General features: G+C 47.4%; 1 protein-coding gene across 5 annotated transcripts; it reads right to left on the reverse strand.

Moving 5' to 3' along the window:
• Positions 1 to 281: 281 nt before the first annotated feature.
• Gsg1 (germ cell associated 1) lies at positions 282 to 16,768 on the reverse strand. 5 transcript variants are annotated; one of them, XM_036182136.1, is made up of 7 exons: positions 16,538 to 16,768; positions 15,719 to 15,778; positions 7,423 to 7,741; positions 5,295 to 5,465; positions 4,422 to 4,574; positions 3,267 to 3,378; positions 282 to 694 (listed from the first exon to the last, which is right to left on the reverse strand). In XM_036182136.1, the coding sequence occupies exons 3-7, from the start codon at positions 7,739 to 7,741 to the stop codon at positions 355 to 357; spliced, it is 1,095 nt and encodes a 364-aa protein (XP_036038029.1). In that variant the 5' UTR covers positions 15,719 to 15,778; positions 16,538 to 16,768; the 3' UTR covers positions 282 to 354. The 5 variants fall into 5 exon arrangements, with proteins under 5 accessions (XP_036038029.1, XP_036038027.1, XP_036038028.1 ...); XM_036182134.1 differs by lacking the exon at positions 15,719 to 15,778; XM_036182135.1 differs by lacking the exons at positions 15,719 to 15,778; positions 16,538 to 16,768 and adding an exon at positions 11,209 to 11,250.
• Between the last annotated feature and the right edge of the window lie 463 nt (positions 16,769 to 17,231).

A 17,231-nucleotide genomic window follows, 5' to 3' on the forward strand; every position in this document is an offset into this window, starting at 1 on the left:
AGTGAACCATAGATAAGCCACCATCAATTTGCTCACCTGTTTCTTCAGCTTCCAGACAGCTGACTAGCTTCATCAGACCCTTAAAGGTAGAAGTGTGTTTAACTTGCCTTTTTGTCTGCATTGTGTGGTCTAGCCTTGAGCAGTCAGTGAAGAAACGGGGATTCTGGATTCATGAGATGGGAGATAGGTAGAGCAAAGCAGTGTCAAGGGAAACGGGGCAGAGCAATGTCCTGGAGATGACTTAAGGTTCTCTTATTCTAAACACAAGGCTCAAGAGACACTTTTGCTTACACGGATGTTAATAAGCAAACACAGATGGTAGGGTTTAGCCTGCTCCCCAAACCCACTTAACTTCTAACACTGCTCTTCTATGGATGACCCAGCCACTTCTTTTAGCTCCTGGCTGGTCCCTTGTTGAAATTCCTTGTCTTGTAGCGCTGAGTAGAGGTCGATACCTTCGGAGATAGAGCGGATGGGATGGTTGGGATACTGTTGGCAGCTGGTCAAAGGGTCCCCTGAGTGGGCTGCGCATGGTATCTGGGGAAGGAAACAGCGGTGGTGGTGTGCGAGGCAGCTGGGGTTGGGGTCGAAGCTCTTCCTGTGCCTGCACTGGAACTCCAGCACCATCCTCGTGTACGTGTTGAAGGTGGTGACAGCCGATGCCATGCAGCAGGTGAAGGAAACCCAGGCCGTGCTAGGGGCAAGCACAGAGACACAACAGTAAGAATCTGACTTGATGGAAAGAAAGTACCCTCTGCTCTGCCACAGACCAGGCACTGTCTTCTGGGGGACTTAGGAACCTGAGTGTGTTAGGTTCTGTGTGTCCTTCTACCGTGCTTCTGTGAAAGACAGACCAGAGGACTCCATCTGCCTTAGCTTTATAGCCAAAGAGAAAACAGGAGGTGTCCAATGCATTTAATGCCATCGATTTTCTGCCACGCTCTTCTATGCCTCTTGTGTGGTGGGTTTATTTACCCCTGTAAAGTCTAGATCCCACAGAGCTCTAGCTCTGCTCTACGGGGTGAGCATGCACTAATGCACCCCTCCCCCTTCTTTCTTCCCTTCATGCACTTTGCCCTGACTCTGGAGCTACCATCCCTCATCTGCCCAGCATTCCTTCCAACTTAATTGTCCCCAAAGTTGAGCCTTTGATAGTCATTCCTGAAAATATTTGACTACAGATCTGAAGGCATCGCACTTTGCTCTAGTGGAATTTATTACGAAACTGTGGTTCTTGGCATGGGGTAGGGGGTAGTTTATAGTGGGAACTGGATGTGCATAGAAGCTGGGTGGATCTGAGAAAGAAAAAAGCACCCTAGGGAACTACATCCAACACATTCCTAAAGACCTGGGAAGTCAGACCCCTAAATAACTCTGTCCTTCTGTGAAGCCCAGGAAACAGGGTTTGCGAAGGTGGGGGTGGTGGTGCTTGGAGGTCAAAGGTTGTTGAGAGCCAGGCCAAGGACTGTCTTGCAGGTTCCTGTTTGTTACCTGACAGTAGGTCCATATGTGATCATCCTAGTGAGACTGTCAGCCTGAGCCCCAAAGTTCTCTGGTGTGTGTGTGTCTCTTAAGTCAGTCCTTACCTTCCCCCTTGCTTGGGGCAGTTGTCTCTTTTTTGTTGTTGACACTGAGCACACGAGCTAACTGGCCTATGAGCTTCCAGGAATTCTGGGTCTCGCCTCCCGTCTCTCCTTACTGCTGGCATCAGAGACGCCTGCACTGCTGTGTGTGGCTTTTACTCGGGCCCCAGGGATTTAAACTCGGGTCCTTATGCTTCTACGGCAGTTAATTTACCCATGAGCCATCTCACCAACCCAGCCGGCCATTCTGGTGCCAAGAAAGTTTGAAGTGGGCAAAAGTGAGGCCTGACTGGTTGGGGAAACCAGCCAAGCTGATAAGGGTGGGTGGATGGATTAGAGTCCTCAATGCAAAGGAGGAACTGGATAGGATCAGAAGTGGGGAGCCTCCTATGTACCTGCATTCGGATGGAAATGTGAGCCCAGCAGTGTGTTTTCTGTGCCATTAATAATGCCCTCAGCACTTATCGGAGACTGTTTGTGTGAATCCGGGTCATTAGCTTTGCAGTGAGTAGAGAATGTCCCTCCAGGGAGAAAGAAAAAGAATAAAACACAAAACACCAAAAACAAAAACCCAGAGCTAGTTTAGGTGCATATTCAGGAAAGTGAGATGAACTCCTGAAGGTGGGCAGGGCTCCAGGGAAAGAGTATTTGAGACTTACACAAAGGTAATGCTCTGCTTGAATGTGTTGAAGGTGGCACTCCTGTAATCCCAGCACTTGAGAAGTAAAGGCAGGAGAATCAGGGGCGCAGGGCCAGCCTTGGCTACATAGTTAGAGGCTAGCATGGACTACATATGATTTTTTAACCCTGCTCGCCCCCACCCCCCCACCAGGAAATTTAAAAAATGATGAAGTCCTTAGTTTTGAAGGTTAGGCTGGGGAAGCAAACAGCGGTGATGTGCGAGGCAGTGGAGGGTGCTGGTTCAAGCTTTTCCTGTGTCTACACTTGAACAACAGCACTGTCCTCATGTATGTGTTGAAGGCAAGGACAGCTGATGCCACGCAGCTTTTGTTTGTTTTGTGTTTTTGTTTTTAGAGACAGAGTTCCTCTGTGAAACAGTCCTGGCTGTCCTGGAACTCCCTCCGTAGACCAGGCAGGCTTCGAACTCAGAGATCCACCTGTCTCTGTCTCCTGAGTGCTGGGATTAAAGGTGTGCCCCCACCACCACCTGGTGGCAGCTTTATTTCTCGCAGTTCAGTAGAATTAAGACTGGAAATCTAGAGTTAGGAAGAAGTTACTCTTGGAATAAGGGAGTATATGATGGATGGAAAGTATTTTAGGATCATCAAGAGATCAGAGAGAATTCAATCACAATTTCAAGATTATAATCATTGTCCATTTCTCTAATACCCTGAACCATAAAATATAGAACATACAGCATAGTTCCCACAAGGCATATAAAACCGGCCTTGCTACTCAAGGACATTGTGTAGGTCAAAGAAACAACTAATTACAGCTACTGAGCAGAAAACTGGACCAGGTAGCATCCTCAAAGCAAGTGAGAAGAAGGTTCTGTGCACCCTCTGAAGGCAGGAAGGGAGCAGATAGCTGTCCCCTGGTCCAGCCCTGGATTTGACTGATGGAGGAGGAGGACATGGGAAGGTACATCAGCTGAGGGTAGAAAATCCTGTGCGAGGTTGCTGGAGTTGGATTGTGGAGGTTCAGGGGATGAGGATTACTTACTAGAAAGCCCAGCCATAATTCCAAGAATGTGGTCTCCAGTCCTCTGGACCTAAGTTGGCAGTTGCCTGGAAGACTTGCGAATACATCATGTGGGCCACCATCCCCAGAAGGCCTATGGAGGGAACAAGAAACAGAGGCCTTGGAGAAGGCTTCGTGGCATCTGTCTGTTGGCATCTGGGTCGGTCTATGTCAGGGCATCTAGGGGAGGGGCATCTCCTTGCATGACTATCTTTACAATGATTACCCCAAATTTTTGGCTGAGAGCTGTGACAAAATCTGAGTCAGTCTGTCATGGCTGGTGCTCATTTGGACTTCTTCCTACCCTTTAGCCTGCACAGTGTGTATGTGCGTGCGTGGGTGCGTGTGTGTGTGTGTGTGTGTGTGTGTGTGTGTGTGTGTGTGTGTAAAATCTTATTGTACTTTAAATTCTGTCCAACAATTACACTGTGGAAAAGCTATATATTCCAATTGAAAAGTAAACTGAGCCAAAGGCTTTACATGTTGAGAAAGCTTCCAAATAAAGGAACCTAGAAGTAAGAGCATATAAAGATACAGTTTCACAGTGTCTTCTGCTGCCCTCCTCGTGTGTGCTTGCATGTGCAGGAGTGTGCACAAGTGCCTGTGTGTGGGCACAGAGGTTGTCTGGTTTTCCTCTATTGCTTTCCGTCTTAATTCCCTCGAGGCAGGGTTTCTTACTGAGTCTGGAGCTGACTACTTTTGCCTAAGTTAGCTGGCCAGCAAGCCTCCTGTCTGATACTTCCATGCCCAGAGCTGGGGCTCCAGGTCCAAGCTACCATGCCTGGCTTTTTACATGGGTGCTGGAGATTCTGACTTAGGCCCCCAACTTGAGCAAGAGCTCTTACCCACTGAGCCATCTCCCCAGTTCCTACCCCCAACTCCTCTTCTTGTTTTCTAGTCCCTCCCTCCTCTCATTAAACCCAAGCCTTGAAGGTGGAACTTCAACGGGACCTGTGAGCCAATGGTCATGTCCACCTCTAATCCCAGTGCTCAGGAGCTCAAAGCCAGTGCATCTAGCCTAGCCTACATAGGAAGGCCCTGGGCCCTGTCTCACAATATGAGCAAAACAAAACAACAAAAGAAAAATCCCAAGGAGCCCCAAGAGGAACCACCCTCTGCCACTCCTGGGTCACTCACCTGATAGGACCAAGGAGATGGCTGCAAAGGCACTCAGCTTGAGCCCACAGCCAGGGTTACTGGTGAGCAGCAGATCTGTCAGTAGCAGGAGGAAGCTGATGAATTGAAGTCCGATGTAGGCAATTTGGGCACCCAGTGATAACCAGAGGACCTCTGCAAAAGCCAAGAAAAGGAACCCCACCCAGATAGCAGTCAGTAACCACTGTGGACATAAGTGCCCACCAGAAGTCAGAGGCCTAGGGGAAAGGAGGACAGACAAAGGTGAAATCAGCACTTGTGGTGTCTGGGAAGAATGGGCATATCACACTCGATGGGCTGTAAACACTGCTGAGCTTAGTTGTCAAACAGATCACCCTATTTTCATAAACCCTGTGCTAAACCTCATTCTTGCCTTTTAATTAGGGCTTATGTTTTCATTCTCCCAATCTCTCACTCCTACTTTTAGTAAAACAAACTTGGACAAGGTGGCATCTACCGGTAATCCCACTAGTAGGGTGGAAGAGGCAAGGAGAAGAGTGGTTTCTCAAGGCTAACCTGGCTACAAAGAGACTCTATCTCAAGAAAACAAAACAAAACAAAACAAAACAAAATGAAATAACAACAATAACAACAACAAACAACAACAACAACAAAAACCAAAGCCAATCTCCTCCCCAACAACATCACAAAAGGGAAGTAAAGGCCACAAACTCTTCGGGTTGTGTCCTGGGTTGGGTGCTGGTGACTTGATTTGGGAGCTGCATTCCTGCATCTGCATGAGTGTCAACTTTAAGGGGAATTCCTGTCAGCCTGTGGGGCTCAGAGGTAGAGAAAGGTGATCACAGTGCAGTTTAGATCCAGAAAGGCCCGGGTCTACAGTTATTGAACACGTACTTGCCACGGGCCTCAAGGGGAGGTGGAGGAGGGAAGCCTTCTCCATCAACCACTCCCCTCCAAATCGGAGAGTGGGGTGATATGAGCCTTGCAACGTGGCAAATTCCAGTAGTCCTTTCTCACCTCTCTGGGCTGGTGGTGTGAGTTCAATGAAAGATCGGCATTTCTCCCCTAAAACACACAAGGGGCAATGTCATAAGGAGCTTCCTGGGGCTATGGGCATAGAGATGTCCCACCCCACACCCAACCCTGCTCCATTTGCTCTGACACAGGCCGTGATGAGCATACAAGCAGCCACTCATTCTGTTGGTGTCCCATTCTGAAAACAGGAGAAAAGGCATGCATGATGAGGCATCCGAGATTTGTTTTTCTGGCCTTCATCCCTGATTATGAAAACAACGCTTTTCTGTGAGCATCCTCGTAGGGCAGAGTTCCAATTTCCTGTCTCCATGTTAAGTTTTGTTGCTGGACCAAAGTGGCTCTAAACTGTTTGCGGAACTGTGAGTTGGCCAGTGTTAGGGGCCACAAGGCTGTGGATAATGTGTGTGTGTTCTCACACTTTCTCCCCCCACCCCAACTACTCCCATTTTTATTTCTGTGTCTTTTCCCCTTTGCCCACTTTGTAGAAATTTCACTATCAAGTTGTATATGATCTCAGGTTTTAGAAAGTACATCATCATCATCATGAACTCCCTTCCCAGGACCCACAGTGACTTAAATATTCTGAATGGGAAGAAGAGGAGATGGTAGCTATCTTTGGTGTCATTCTAATCTAAGGTATGCACACTGACTAGTATGAATTGCACAGTGTTTTCAGTAAGCAACAGGAAACTTGGGAGCATCTGTCTGCAGCTCCTCCAGGGCATCATTACAGAACCACGTACTTCAGGACCCCCTAAGATCGATCTATCTATCTATCTATCTATCTATCTATCTATCTATCTATCTATCTATCCTATCTATCTCTCTATCTCTCTACCTATCTACCTATCTACTTCTATCTCTCTCTCTCTCTCTCTCTCTCTCTCTCTCTCTATCTCTCTATCTCTCTATCTACCTATCTACCTATCTATCTACTTCTATCTATCTATCTATCTATCTATCTATCTATCTATCTATCTATCTATCTATGCACCCATCATCTAGCTATCATACATTAGCCCATTTTAAAATTCTGGGAATCCAACATAGGGCTTACACATAACTAAACACTTAACCACATCACTGCATCTCCATCCCTTGGTTTTTTGAGATGGTCTCACTAGGTGGTCCAGGATGCTCTCCATTCTTCTGCCTCAGCCTCTAGAGTGTTGGTTCTATAGGAGTATACCACTATAGTTTCCCCTTACCTTTTAAATTAAAACACTAACCCCTAGCCAGGAAGGAAAGAGGCTTTAGAGGTGATCTACCTCAGCCCTTCTCATCTAACAGGAAAACCAAGGCCTACAGAAATGAGGTTATTCACACAAGGGGCCAGAGTGAAGGTTGTTTCTAAGCAGCAACTGTAGCCCACTAACATGAAGGTTCTAATGATTTGAATGTGACAGGTCCAAAAACTTCATTCAACCAGGTCTGCTGAATCTGGAGGAGCTGAAGAGCCTTGGGGGACTTTGGACTTTGTTAAAAGGGGCCATGGAGAAGAGGTAATAGAAAGTGGGCTTTGGGCATGAGGCCCTCCAGGGTCTGGGGGAGTGCGGACCTTCCCTCTGCTGCTCTCACTCTTCTCAGGACTAATGGGTGTTCTTTGCCTGCATAAGATTCCAAATTCCCCTGCCCGACCCTGGTGTGGTGTCTCATATCTGTAATGTGAGTATTCAAGAAGCCAAGGCAGGTGGATTGTGGGAAATTCTAGGTCAGCCAGATCTACATAATGAGTTCTATGTCTCAATAAACATTTTTTTTAAAGCAGATGAGATGGCTCAGTGGGTAAGGGTACATGCTTGCCACGCCTGACTACTTCAGGTTGATCCCCTGGATCCACATGCTGGAAGGAGAGAATGGATTTTTGCCCATTGTCCTCTGACCTCCACGTGCATGTACATACCCCTATACGTATCCATGCATGATACAAGTGGAAATGTAATTGAAAAGGCAGATCAAGTTTTGTAGGCTGGTGTGAGGGAATTACCTGGCTCTTCCACGGTTTCCTCACAGGATAGCCACATGCCACTGCGGAAGATAAGGAAGGAGAACCGGTCATCCCCAGTCTCCCAGGTGTATTGTACCACCTCCTCGGCTGATGTGTTGGTGATGCCCCCATCCAAGGACATCGGCATGGCAAAGCACTTGGCTGCCAGACCTTGCCCGCACAGGGGCTTGGGCACCTTCTGTGTGCCCACAAACCACTCGTTGCTGAGCAGGGATGCTGCGGAGAGGCTGAGTGATAGCATGCTGAAGATGGCAGAAATGAAGGTCCGCTGGACAGGGGAACCCTTCTGGAGCTCCATCTGCAACACACAAATGGGGGGAGGAGACAGCTGGGGAGCATGCTCTTGGGGCCTCATTCACCGCTCTTCGACATTGATGACCAAAGCCTGCCACTTGAGCGCTTTCTCCAGGAGCCCTGGGGAAGCTGTGCTTCAGTGTGGCCAGGAGCAAGCACCATAGTGAAGCTGCTCATTTCAGTTGAATGCTGTGTGGCTCTTACAGAGCCACAGTAATTTGCATAGGCAGAGTGACGGCCGGATAGTCACTGGACAGGTTTACAGAAGGATGAAGGTGATAGCAGATGGGAGTCATTGTCATGAGGGATACTGATGTCAGAGTGAACTCGATGTGAGCAGGGTGGTATCTCGTCTATCTGCTTTAGAAGGCAGGCGAGCATTGTGCTAGCCTGGCTTCAGGTTGCCAAGCGGCATGGAATGTGTGCATGCGCACCTGGGTGGAAGGCCTCCTCAGGACCCCACTTACAGTGTGTATCCTCAGGCAGAGAAAGCAAGGGAACAAGGGTGGCTCCCTGCAAATGTTCTGAGTTGGCCAACCTCTTTTGGGGTGTTTTTTATAATTATTTGTTCATGTACAAAATAGTAGGTTTATGGTAATATTTTCATACACATGTCACTGTATTTTGCTCATATTTGCCCCTCTAGTCTTCCTTGTCCCCTCTTTCTCCTGCTGGTCCCATCCTCTTCCCTAAATAATCCTGTTGTTTCATGTCATATGTAACATGCATCATTCAATCGGGATTCTTTAGGAGAAAACATGCATTATGTCCCCCCCATCCTCTGACCCCCTCCTCTCTCCTTTCCTTCACTCACATAGTCCCCCTCCACATTCATAACCTTTAGACACACGTATACCCAGTCATATGTATTTCCGTACATGACAGGAAACATGCAATGTTTGTCTTTCCAAGTCTGGCTTATTTCACTTACCAAGTCGCTCACCAGTTTCACTTATTTTCCTGAAATAACGTAATAAGTTTATGCTTTATACCCGAATATAACTCCATGGTGCGCACCAGTCCGGGGAAGCAGATGAAGTTTTGATGCCTTCAGGATAAAAGATGGCAGAGGGTATGTAGCTCATTTTGAGAATGTTGGATAATATGCGTAAAACCCTGGGTCTGATCCCCAGCACAATACATACTCAGTGTGGTGGTGCACACCTGTGGTCCTAGCACATGAGAGGTGGAGGCAGGAGTGACCATCCTCAGCTACTTAGTGACTTTGGAGCCAGCCTGGGCTACATCAAATCCTGTCTCAGAAATAAAGACCAACATTAACCTTGTCAACCTCATTATGTGATTTGGATTGAATTTGATTTAGGAAAATAATTGTGATCAGTCTTGAGCATCCTAAGGTACTCTAATACCTGGGGAGGCTCAGGCTTAGCTTCCAGATGGTTCTTAAAGTAAACCATCTTGAGCATGGGCTCTCTCCTATCAGAATTAATCAGGCCACAATCTGCTTAGCTTAAGAGATATAAATAACATCACAGGCAGATCCAACAATATCCTGTCCACCCCATCTTAGGACAATCTATGTTCAACAGTTTACCACCCTGACCCTTTGTTCGTCAGAATCTCCAGGGATGAACAAAGTGCGTACCACACACAATGTGTTACTTGGGACAGTAACAAACATGAAGGTGGTCATGTATAAAAATATCCAAAACACAAAACGGAAGAATAAATTGCTTTGGGGAACTAATCTGTCAATGTGATTTTTTAAAAGCGTTCAACAAATTAACTCCATCAAGGAATGCCAGTCTTTGCAAGACTCTGGGAGGCCTTGACTGAGGACACATGTTGTTATCAGTCACAGCATCTAGGAGCAGGAAGGGGCTTGGCCTGCCCGAGTCTGCTGTCTGCACTGTTCCATGGCTCAAAGATGTCCTCTTCTTTTTAGTCTCAAAACTGTTAGCTTCCATCATTGTTCCAGAACTGTGGGTTAAAATAACCCCTTCCTGATTGCTTTATTTACTATTTTTTAAAATTAATCAAAGTAGTAGGTGTCACAGTGACATTGTCACTTGTCCCTTCTTGGACTTTCTTTGGGATGGCCACTGCTCACTGCCACCAACCCCTTTGAAGGGGCTCAACCAGTCCTCTTTTGTCCTATTACCCACCCCTTTTTCCATTTAGATCTTTCCCCTGCTCATGATCCCCTTTATCCATGATACACCTGTGCATATGTACATATATAAAAATTCAAAGCTATTTTTAAGGTTTTTCTGGGTTTGGCTTATTTTATTTAATATGTTTTTTTCACTTTATCTATTTTCCTGCAAATTTCATAATTTTTCTTTACAGATAAATAGATTTTTCTTTACAGATCAGTAAAATTCCATTATGTATGTACACCAGATTTTTTGTATCCATCTGTTGATAGTCACGTAGGTTGGTTCAGTATCTTAGCTCCTGTGAAAACTGTGGCATTCGGCGTGATGTATAGACGTCTTTGTGGTGGGTGTTCTTTCTAATGATCTGATATCCATTGCTTGCAGATAAAACATCTTCATTAATCATTCTATAAGAAGACCAAACTGAGGATATAGGCAGTTCCAAATCTCTCACCTCAGGGTTCAGTTTTAATAGCAATATTCAGCCTTAATTGGTTTGGAAAATCGTCTACTATCACACCACACCAGAACAGATCTTGGCTTTATATTCAATCCATTTCAAGTTACATATTTACCCATGTTCCTCCAGGTTATTCAGATATAAAAAAGGAATATTGAGGCTTACACACACCTGTGGTCTCAACCAAGCTGACAAGCACATTATGGAAGAGGTGATTTGAGAAACAAAGGATGATCAACTTGAATTGACTCAGAGGCTCTTTTCTGAAAGAACACCCACCACAGAATGGGGCCTAGTCTCTCCCTTCATACCTTTTTCCTTCTCCACTTGCTGGAGACAGGGTCTTCTGTAGTTTGTGACGCCAACCTGACTAGAGCTATATACCTAGAGGTTGACCTTGAACTTTGGATCCTCCTGCCTCCACCTCCAAGTGTGAGAATTACAGGTGTGTGCCCCAATGTCCAGGACTTTGCATGCTAGAGAAGCACTCTGGAGCTTCCTCAGCCCCAGGTAATTAAACTGATGTCTCCTTCAGGAGCCTTTTCAAGAATTGCCATCCATCACATCCTTCGACACATGCCTTACTCACATTGGAAGAATGAAGGTCATTTCACAAGTTTCTTTAAAGTGACTCTAGATGGAGTGGCACAGCCTAAGGCAAGCTCTACCTTGGCCTGTGCTCACAAATCCCTTCCCAAGGTGACTCTTTACTTTCCAGGAGACCGAGTAGGAGTCCCCCAGGTGCCACCGTGGCAGCCACATTCACATCAATGCACATCAAGAGAGAAACGCAACAGCAGTATATGGTAACAAGGACAGCCAGTTGACAAGGTCTAAAGACCCAGGTGCTAAAGTTTCTCCTGTCAAATAAAAGGGAAGCAGGTTGGTTACCTTGGCCATGGTTATCCTCTTGTAGCCTGTCTGGAAGAATGGAAGGATGTCATCCGAACAAGTCTCTTCGGTGTAATGTAGCAAGAGTAAAAGCTGAGTGCCCTCCCTCCTCCCTTGCCTCTCCCCTTCTAGCTCATAGCTTGTGGCATGCCTCTTGATTAAATACTGCTATGCAATGAACACAGGCATCTAATAACTGACAGTGGGATCACAGCCCAGCTGTTCTTGAGATTACACCAGAGAACTTGCCAATCGGGGACCTGGGATTCAGGAGAGAGCAGAACGGATCGGCATTTGCAGAGGGACTTTCTGTAAAAAGTAAAGAGGGATTTATGTCCTCTCTACCTGTTGTTCCCTAGGTGCGTGGTGTGCCTGGAAGGGGCTTGATGTTTACAGCAATACACAAACTAGATCAGCAGTCATTACTTCACAGCCTCCCCTAGGAAGCAGTTTCTGGCTCGGTGGCGTCTTCAGGAGCCACAGACAGTCCGGCTTGTTCTGTGTATGGTTTCCACCTTCCAGCCAGTTCATAAACTGTTACTTCTCTCCATGTGGGATGTTGAGAAGCACAAGTTATTCTTTCTGTCCTCAGAATTGTGCAAATTGATAGTTTGTACCAGCTGTTCTCTTCCTTCTACCCAGAATGCCTTCAGTGTCTTCCTTTTCTTCTTTCTCTCTCTTTTTCTTTCTTTCTCTCTCTCTCTCTCTCTCTCTCTCTCTCTCTCTCTCTCTCTTCTTTCTTTCCCCCACCCCCACCCCCAGACAGGGTTTCTCTGTGCAGCCCTGACTGCCCTGGAACTTGTAGACCGGGCTGGCCTCAAACTCAAAGATCTGCCTGCCTCTGCCTCTCCAGTGCTGGGATTGAAGGTGTGGGTCACCACCTCCCCTTTGAATTTGAATGTAAAAGTCCATTCATTCTTTGAAAATGTTCTCCTTTTTGTCTGTCCTATCATGCCTCTCAATGTGTGTGTGTGTGTGTGTGTGTGTGTGTGTGTGTGTGTGTGTGTGTGTGTGTAGCTGGGGCATGGCACATGTATGGAAAACATATTTGGGAGGAATTGGTTCTCTTTTCTATCATGTGGGTTCCAGAAATCAAACGCAGGTTATTAGCCTTGAAGGCAAGCCTCTCTACCAGCTGAGCCATCTTTCAGGCCCCTGGATATTGTGACACAACTAACTCACTCTTCTTTGGGAGAAGGGGACAAGAATTTTGTGGTCCCATTTAGGTGTGGAATAAGCCAGTTTCCTTCCTCAGGCCACTGGGTGGCGCTACACCCTCATGTTTTCTTCTTTTCTATCCTTTCCTTCCCTACCAGTCAGCAAAATGTGGGTGGAGGTGGTTGCTTCCTCTGTAAAACTGCTCTCTTTCCTTCATTTGGCTGTCATCCTAAACACGAATCTACAGACTGCTGTGTGTCAGCCTTATGGAATTCAGGACTCAGAATGAACTTTGGGGCGTCCAGCCACTCCCGGGAGGACCTTTTAGAGGATTATTTCCTATAGTACATTTTTTGGTGGCCAGTTCCAGTTCTCAGTGACTCAACAGATCCTCAAATGCCTCCCATGGGAAACACAACATGGCAGTATCAGAAAATAAAGTTAGCCAACATTTCCTGATGAGTTTTGTGCACATTTTTCTCTCCTTAATTGTATCCTCATTCTCTCTCCACCCTAGAACAGTGACCAATTCTTTCCCCTTCCACACGCTTCCACCCTTCAAATACTTGGAGACACGTCTCATATCCCGCTTTGAGTCACCGCTTGGCACAGCACTGTGTCTTTGGTTTTTATTGCTCTGCTCATAAACCGCACCCCCAAAGCCTTAATAGCTCGAAGTTTGCCTTCTTCAGGGAAAAGGGGATGGGAGTGGCAGGTGAGGAGGCCCAGAGGTGGGTTTAGAGCAAAGCCAATGAAACTCCATCTCCCGGGCCCCTCGCTTATTTGGGCTGTTTCCAAGGGCCTGCTGCCCAATCCGAACTTATAATTTCATATTATTTTCCTTAAAGAAGGTTTCAAAAATATTAGTGTAGGCCTCCACAGCAGCTCTGATCTGCCCATTCCTAGGCTGTGTATTTTATGTGGGTGCCTGGCTGGCTGGATGTGACCAGTCTTAGCTCCCTCTTCCCAAGGACCTTGGGGCCCAGTGTCCAATTTCCTCTTCTTAACAAAAACACAAGTTTCTCTGCCTTGCCACAAAAAGTCAGAACCCAGCATCCCATTCACTTCCTTTCATTGTGATTTGCGCTGACCATTTCCCCGCCCACCCCTTTCCTTTCCTTAGGACAGAAAAGGTAACTGCTGGTCAATGTAACAAAGATAATTAGACTTGGCTCAAAAGCTCACAATTCAGTATAGAGATGAATATCCTGCATCTCAATATAGTATTTCAACTTGGTACGTGGGACTGTTAATGAATCTAGGGTGATGTCCATGAGGCCATGTGTGCACCTCACCATTTATGACATCACAATGCCAAGGCCTGGGACTGACCTTTTGCTAATGTCCTCAGTCACACTTCACTATACTTGATGAAACCATTTTTACTAGATTTGCTTTGAGAAATGATGGTTTGGGGCCATACATACTTCGTAGGCAGAAACTCCATTTATTGCGTTTCCAGTATGCTGCAGACTAGAGATGATGAAGAATGCTGAGCAAGAGTAAGTGTGTTTGCCTCTTCCTTAACACTGGAGCCGGGGCTAAGGGATCCAGTACTTTTGTCCCCCATGCCATCTACCCAGACATCTTGTTTGCCCTGCCTGGCGAGAGTTTCTCTGTGCTCCCAGGGGCCAGAATTCTTGACCCACGGCCCCATTAAGTAACTCCTTCTGTTACTCAACAAACGAAAGGCCGGAGTGGAATTGAAGCACTTTGGCTGTCACTGGCTGATGAGCAGACAGCTCTGCTTTCTGTGCCTCCCCTTCCTGACGGGTATACCTTCCACGTAACTCCTCATGGGCCTTCCATGTTGGGTATGTGGTTCCATGTATGCTCATTTGGTTCTAAGGCAATGTGTGTAGTATAATCAGCCATGTTTTACGCATTGCTGACTTCAGTGCATTCTTCACATCAATGAACAAAGAAGTTTTGTAGGGTTAACAAGGCTTATGAACACTGTTGGGAAACCGATGGGCAAAGACATGAACACAGACATATGTCCAAACAGCCTCAAATACATATCACTCTTCCCAGTTCACATACAAAAGCAACAGGGAGCCACATCAAGACCCCAGAGGGCCAGGGGTGTATTGGACCTTCCACACAGATGCATTTTTTTCCCTGCTAGTACATTTCCTCACACCTGTGGGAACATTGCTGCTTTTCTATGAGCAAAGGCTCAGAAAATAGCAATGATCTCATTACCAGTATTATCTTTAGTCTGACTAGAGAACAGGTCACTCAAAACAGGGACAGGTCGGAAATGTTCTGTCCTTTTCATGAGGAGTGATTCCCTACAGATTTGGGTCATTTTGATGTGGCGTGAGCCTTCTGAGCTTTAATTACATACTATGGGACAATGAACTTCAAGGTTTCCCAGAGGACCTCCCATTCTCCAATGTACCCAGCTTGTAAAGGGCCGCATGACCAAGCGCTCCTAAGGTGGGTCAGGGGTGCTGGGGACTTTCTCATTTATGTTCAGGGGGAAGAGCCAAAGGAAAAGACTTGAGGCCTTCCTCCAGCCTTCCCTTTCTGCTTTGTCATGGAATTATTAGAGGACTTTTGCTATGGCAGTCATTTCCAGGAAGAGGAAGCCCCAGCTTTTCGGCCATGCCCAAGACGCTGGCGTGAATCAGAGGGGCAAGCACATCTGCATTTCCTGTGGAGCAATCTCTCACGCGCAAGTGACTGCTCAGACAGGGCTGGCCCGGGCTGCCAGGGGACTGAGGATCCAATGAAGAAGAGGGGTGTCCCGGAAGCTGCTGTCCATAGACACAGTGCAGGGTCACCCCTTTCCGCCTCAGCGCGCTCCCCTTCGCCGCATCTCCCCTCATCTCCACCCTCTGCCTCGGTGTCTGAGCCCCATGGGATTTCCACCGTGCTTTCCCCCAATGAGTAACTCTGGCAGCGTTTACTACGGCGCCCCAGTTGCCTAGCAGCGAGCGTGGTTGCCACGGCGACGCACCAGAAGCCTGTTTTGAATTGTTTGGTGAGGCCCCGCCCTTGCGCCGCGGGCGCTTGGGACTTCCAGGACGGGCGTGGCAGGGAACCACGAGGTTTCTTCCTCTTTCTCTTCGTTGGGTGGGTCCTGAGTCCCATTAGCCTCCCAGGATGTAGGCAAGGACCGGCCCAGCGAAGAGACTGGATCCTGGGATAAATTCCTCACACCCTGACAAAGGGTGAGGACCCACCCAGTTGCTGTTAAACCCAAAGTCAGGCATTTCCCAAAGATGCAGGTCCCTGAACCCTTTCTGATGGAGGGGCAATGTAGGCCTGCCTTGTTTTGTAGATGTGAGAGGTAAGGCTGGGGACTTGAACCCCTCAGCACATCTGAGGTGTAGTGGTTACCTACCTGTTTCCCCAAGGGATGATGGGAGAGGTGGGGAGTTCTCTACAGTTGTGGTCTGAAGATCTAAAGAAGTGGGAGGAAAGTGGAATCTAAGGAAAAACCATCCGAACTACCAAGCTAGGGGCTAGACGCTTCACTAATTGCTCCCTAGGCACCCACATCCCGCCAGATTCAGAGGCAGTATCTCCACTGTTCAAGTCAGGGCTCAAATTCAGTCGTTGACTTGCACCAGATCACAAATGGAGAGAGACACGGTGTAGTCGGCATTCAAACGTGCAAACGCTAGGAGGCTGACTCCTTTCCAACTAAAGTGCCATCCAGCAAAGGGCAGGCAGACGTCTTTAACAAAAGTCACGGATTGCGGGTCACATCGGGGAACCGCCTCTAGAATGAGGCAAGGGAATACATGTGCTGTGCTTTACACCTCTTAGGTCCAGAACAGACTCCCCAGTCACCTTGCTATCCCCTCTGCAGAGAGCCAACGATAATAGATAATAAAATTGCAAGCTCTGACTGGCTTTGGCTACCGTGTTCATATCTGTCTGTAAGGGCTCTTCAGTTGATCATGGGCCCTTTGGCTTCTTCAAAACTGAGGAAGAAGCTGCCTAAGCCCACACTGCTCTGCCCCACAGTCTCACAAATGCCTCTTTTTTAGGTTTCCTTGGCCTTCTGAACACACTTGTCTACTGCCCAGTAACCCTACATCGCTCCCTGCCCCCACCCCCAGGTGTGTATCATACCACTGAAGGTGGGACTCAAATACTGAAATAAGGGAAACGAACTAATCAGTATTCACAAAACTTCCACAAGCTCTGTACCTACCTCCTGGGTGAGGCAAACATCTTGAAACAGCTGAGAGGGATTGCTCATTCACCGGTGTAGTTCTGAAACAGAGGTGTTTCAGTTCCTTCTCTGATGGTTCTAATTCAGTTGCGTGGCTCAGGTGTTGAGGGAGGGGATTCACCAGGTCCCCTCTTGCCAGCAGAGGGGTAAGGTGGTATGTGGTGAGTTGGGAGAGGATGAATGTCCCTCAGGCAGGACACCGGCCTGGGTGGTGGTGGGTTACTATGACTTTGCTCTGTGATGTCACAGTGGCAGGCAGGGGTCTCTCCCCTTGATGCCCCACCCACTCCTCTCCCAACCCCAGAAAGACCAGGTTGGGAGAAGGGGCACACTGGGTACCTCTCAAAACCCAGATGCCTCCCGAGGTCTTCCAAAAAGGCCCGGGGAGTTCATCCAAACACAACTCTGAAGGTTAGGGAGGACTGGCACATGGTGCTAACCAGAGCACACTGCTGTCCAAGAGAATTACAGCTGTGAGGCACATATGTCTTAAAATGTTCTGACACCCCCATTCAAAACTGTAATGAACACACGCAACAATACAACATGAACTCTTACCCCATGCTGAGTGAAAGCAGACTGAACCTCCCCTCCTCTCCCCACCCCCAAACAAGTTGGGTCTAAAGAAGAACACACTGATCCCATCTTAAATGTATTAAAGTGAAATATAATG

This window comes from Onychomys torridus, chromosome 3, assembly GCF_903995425.1.
Source record: "Onychomys torridus chromosome 3, mOncTor1.1, whole genome shotgun sequence".
In the NCBI taxonomy this organism is placed as follows: domain Eukaryota; kingdom Metazoa; phylum Chordata; class Mammalia; order Rodentia; family Cricetidae; genus Onychomys; species Onychomys torridus.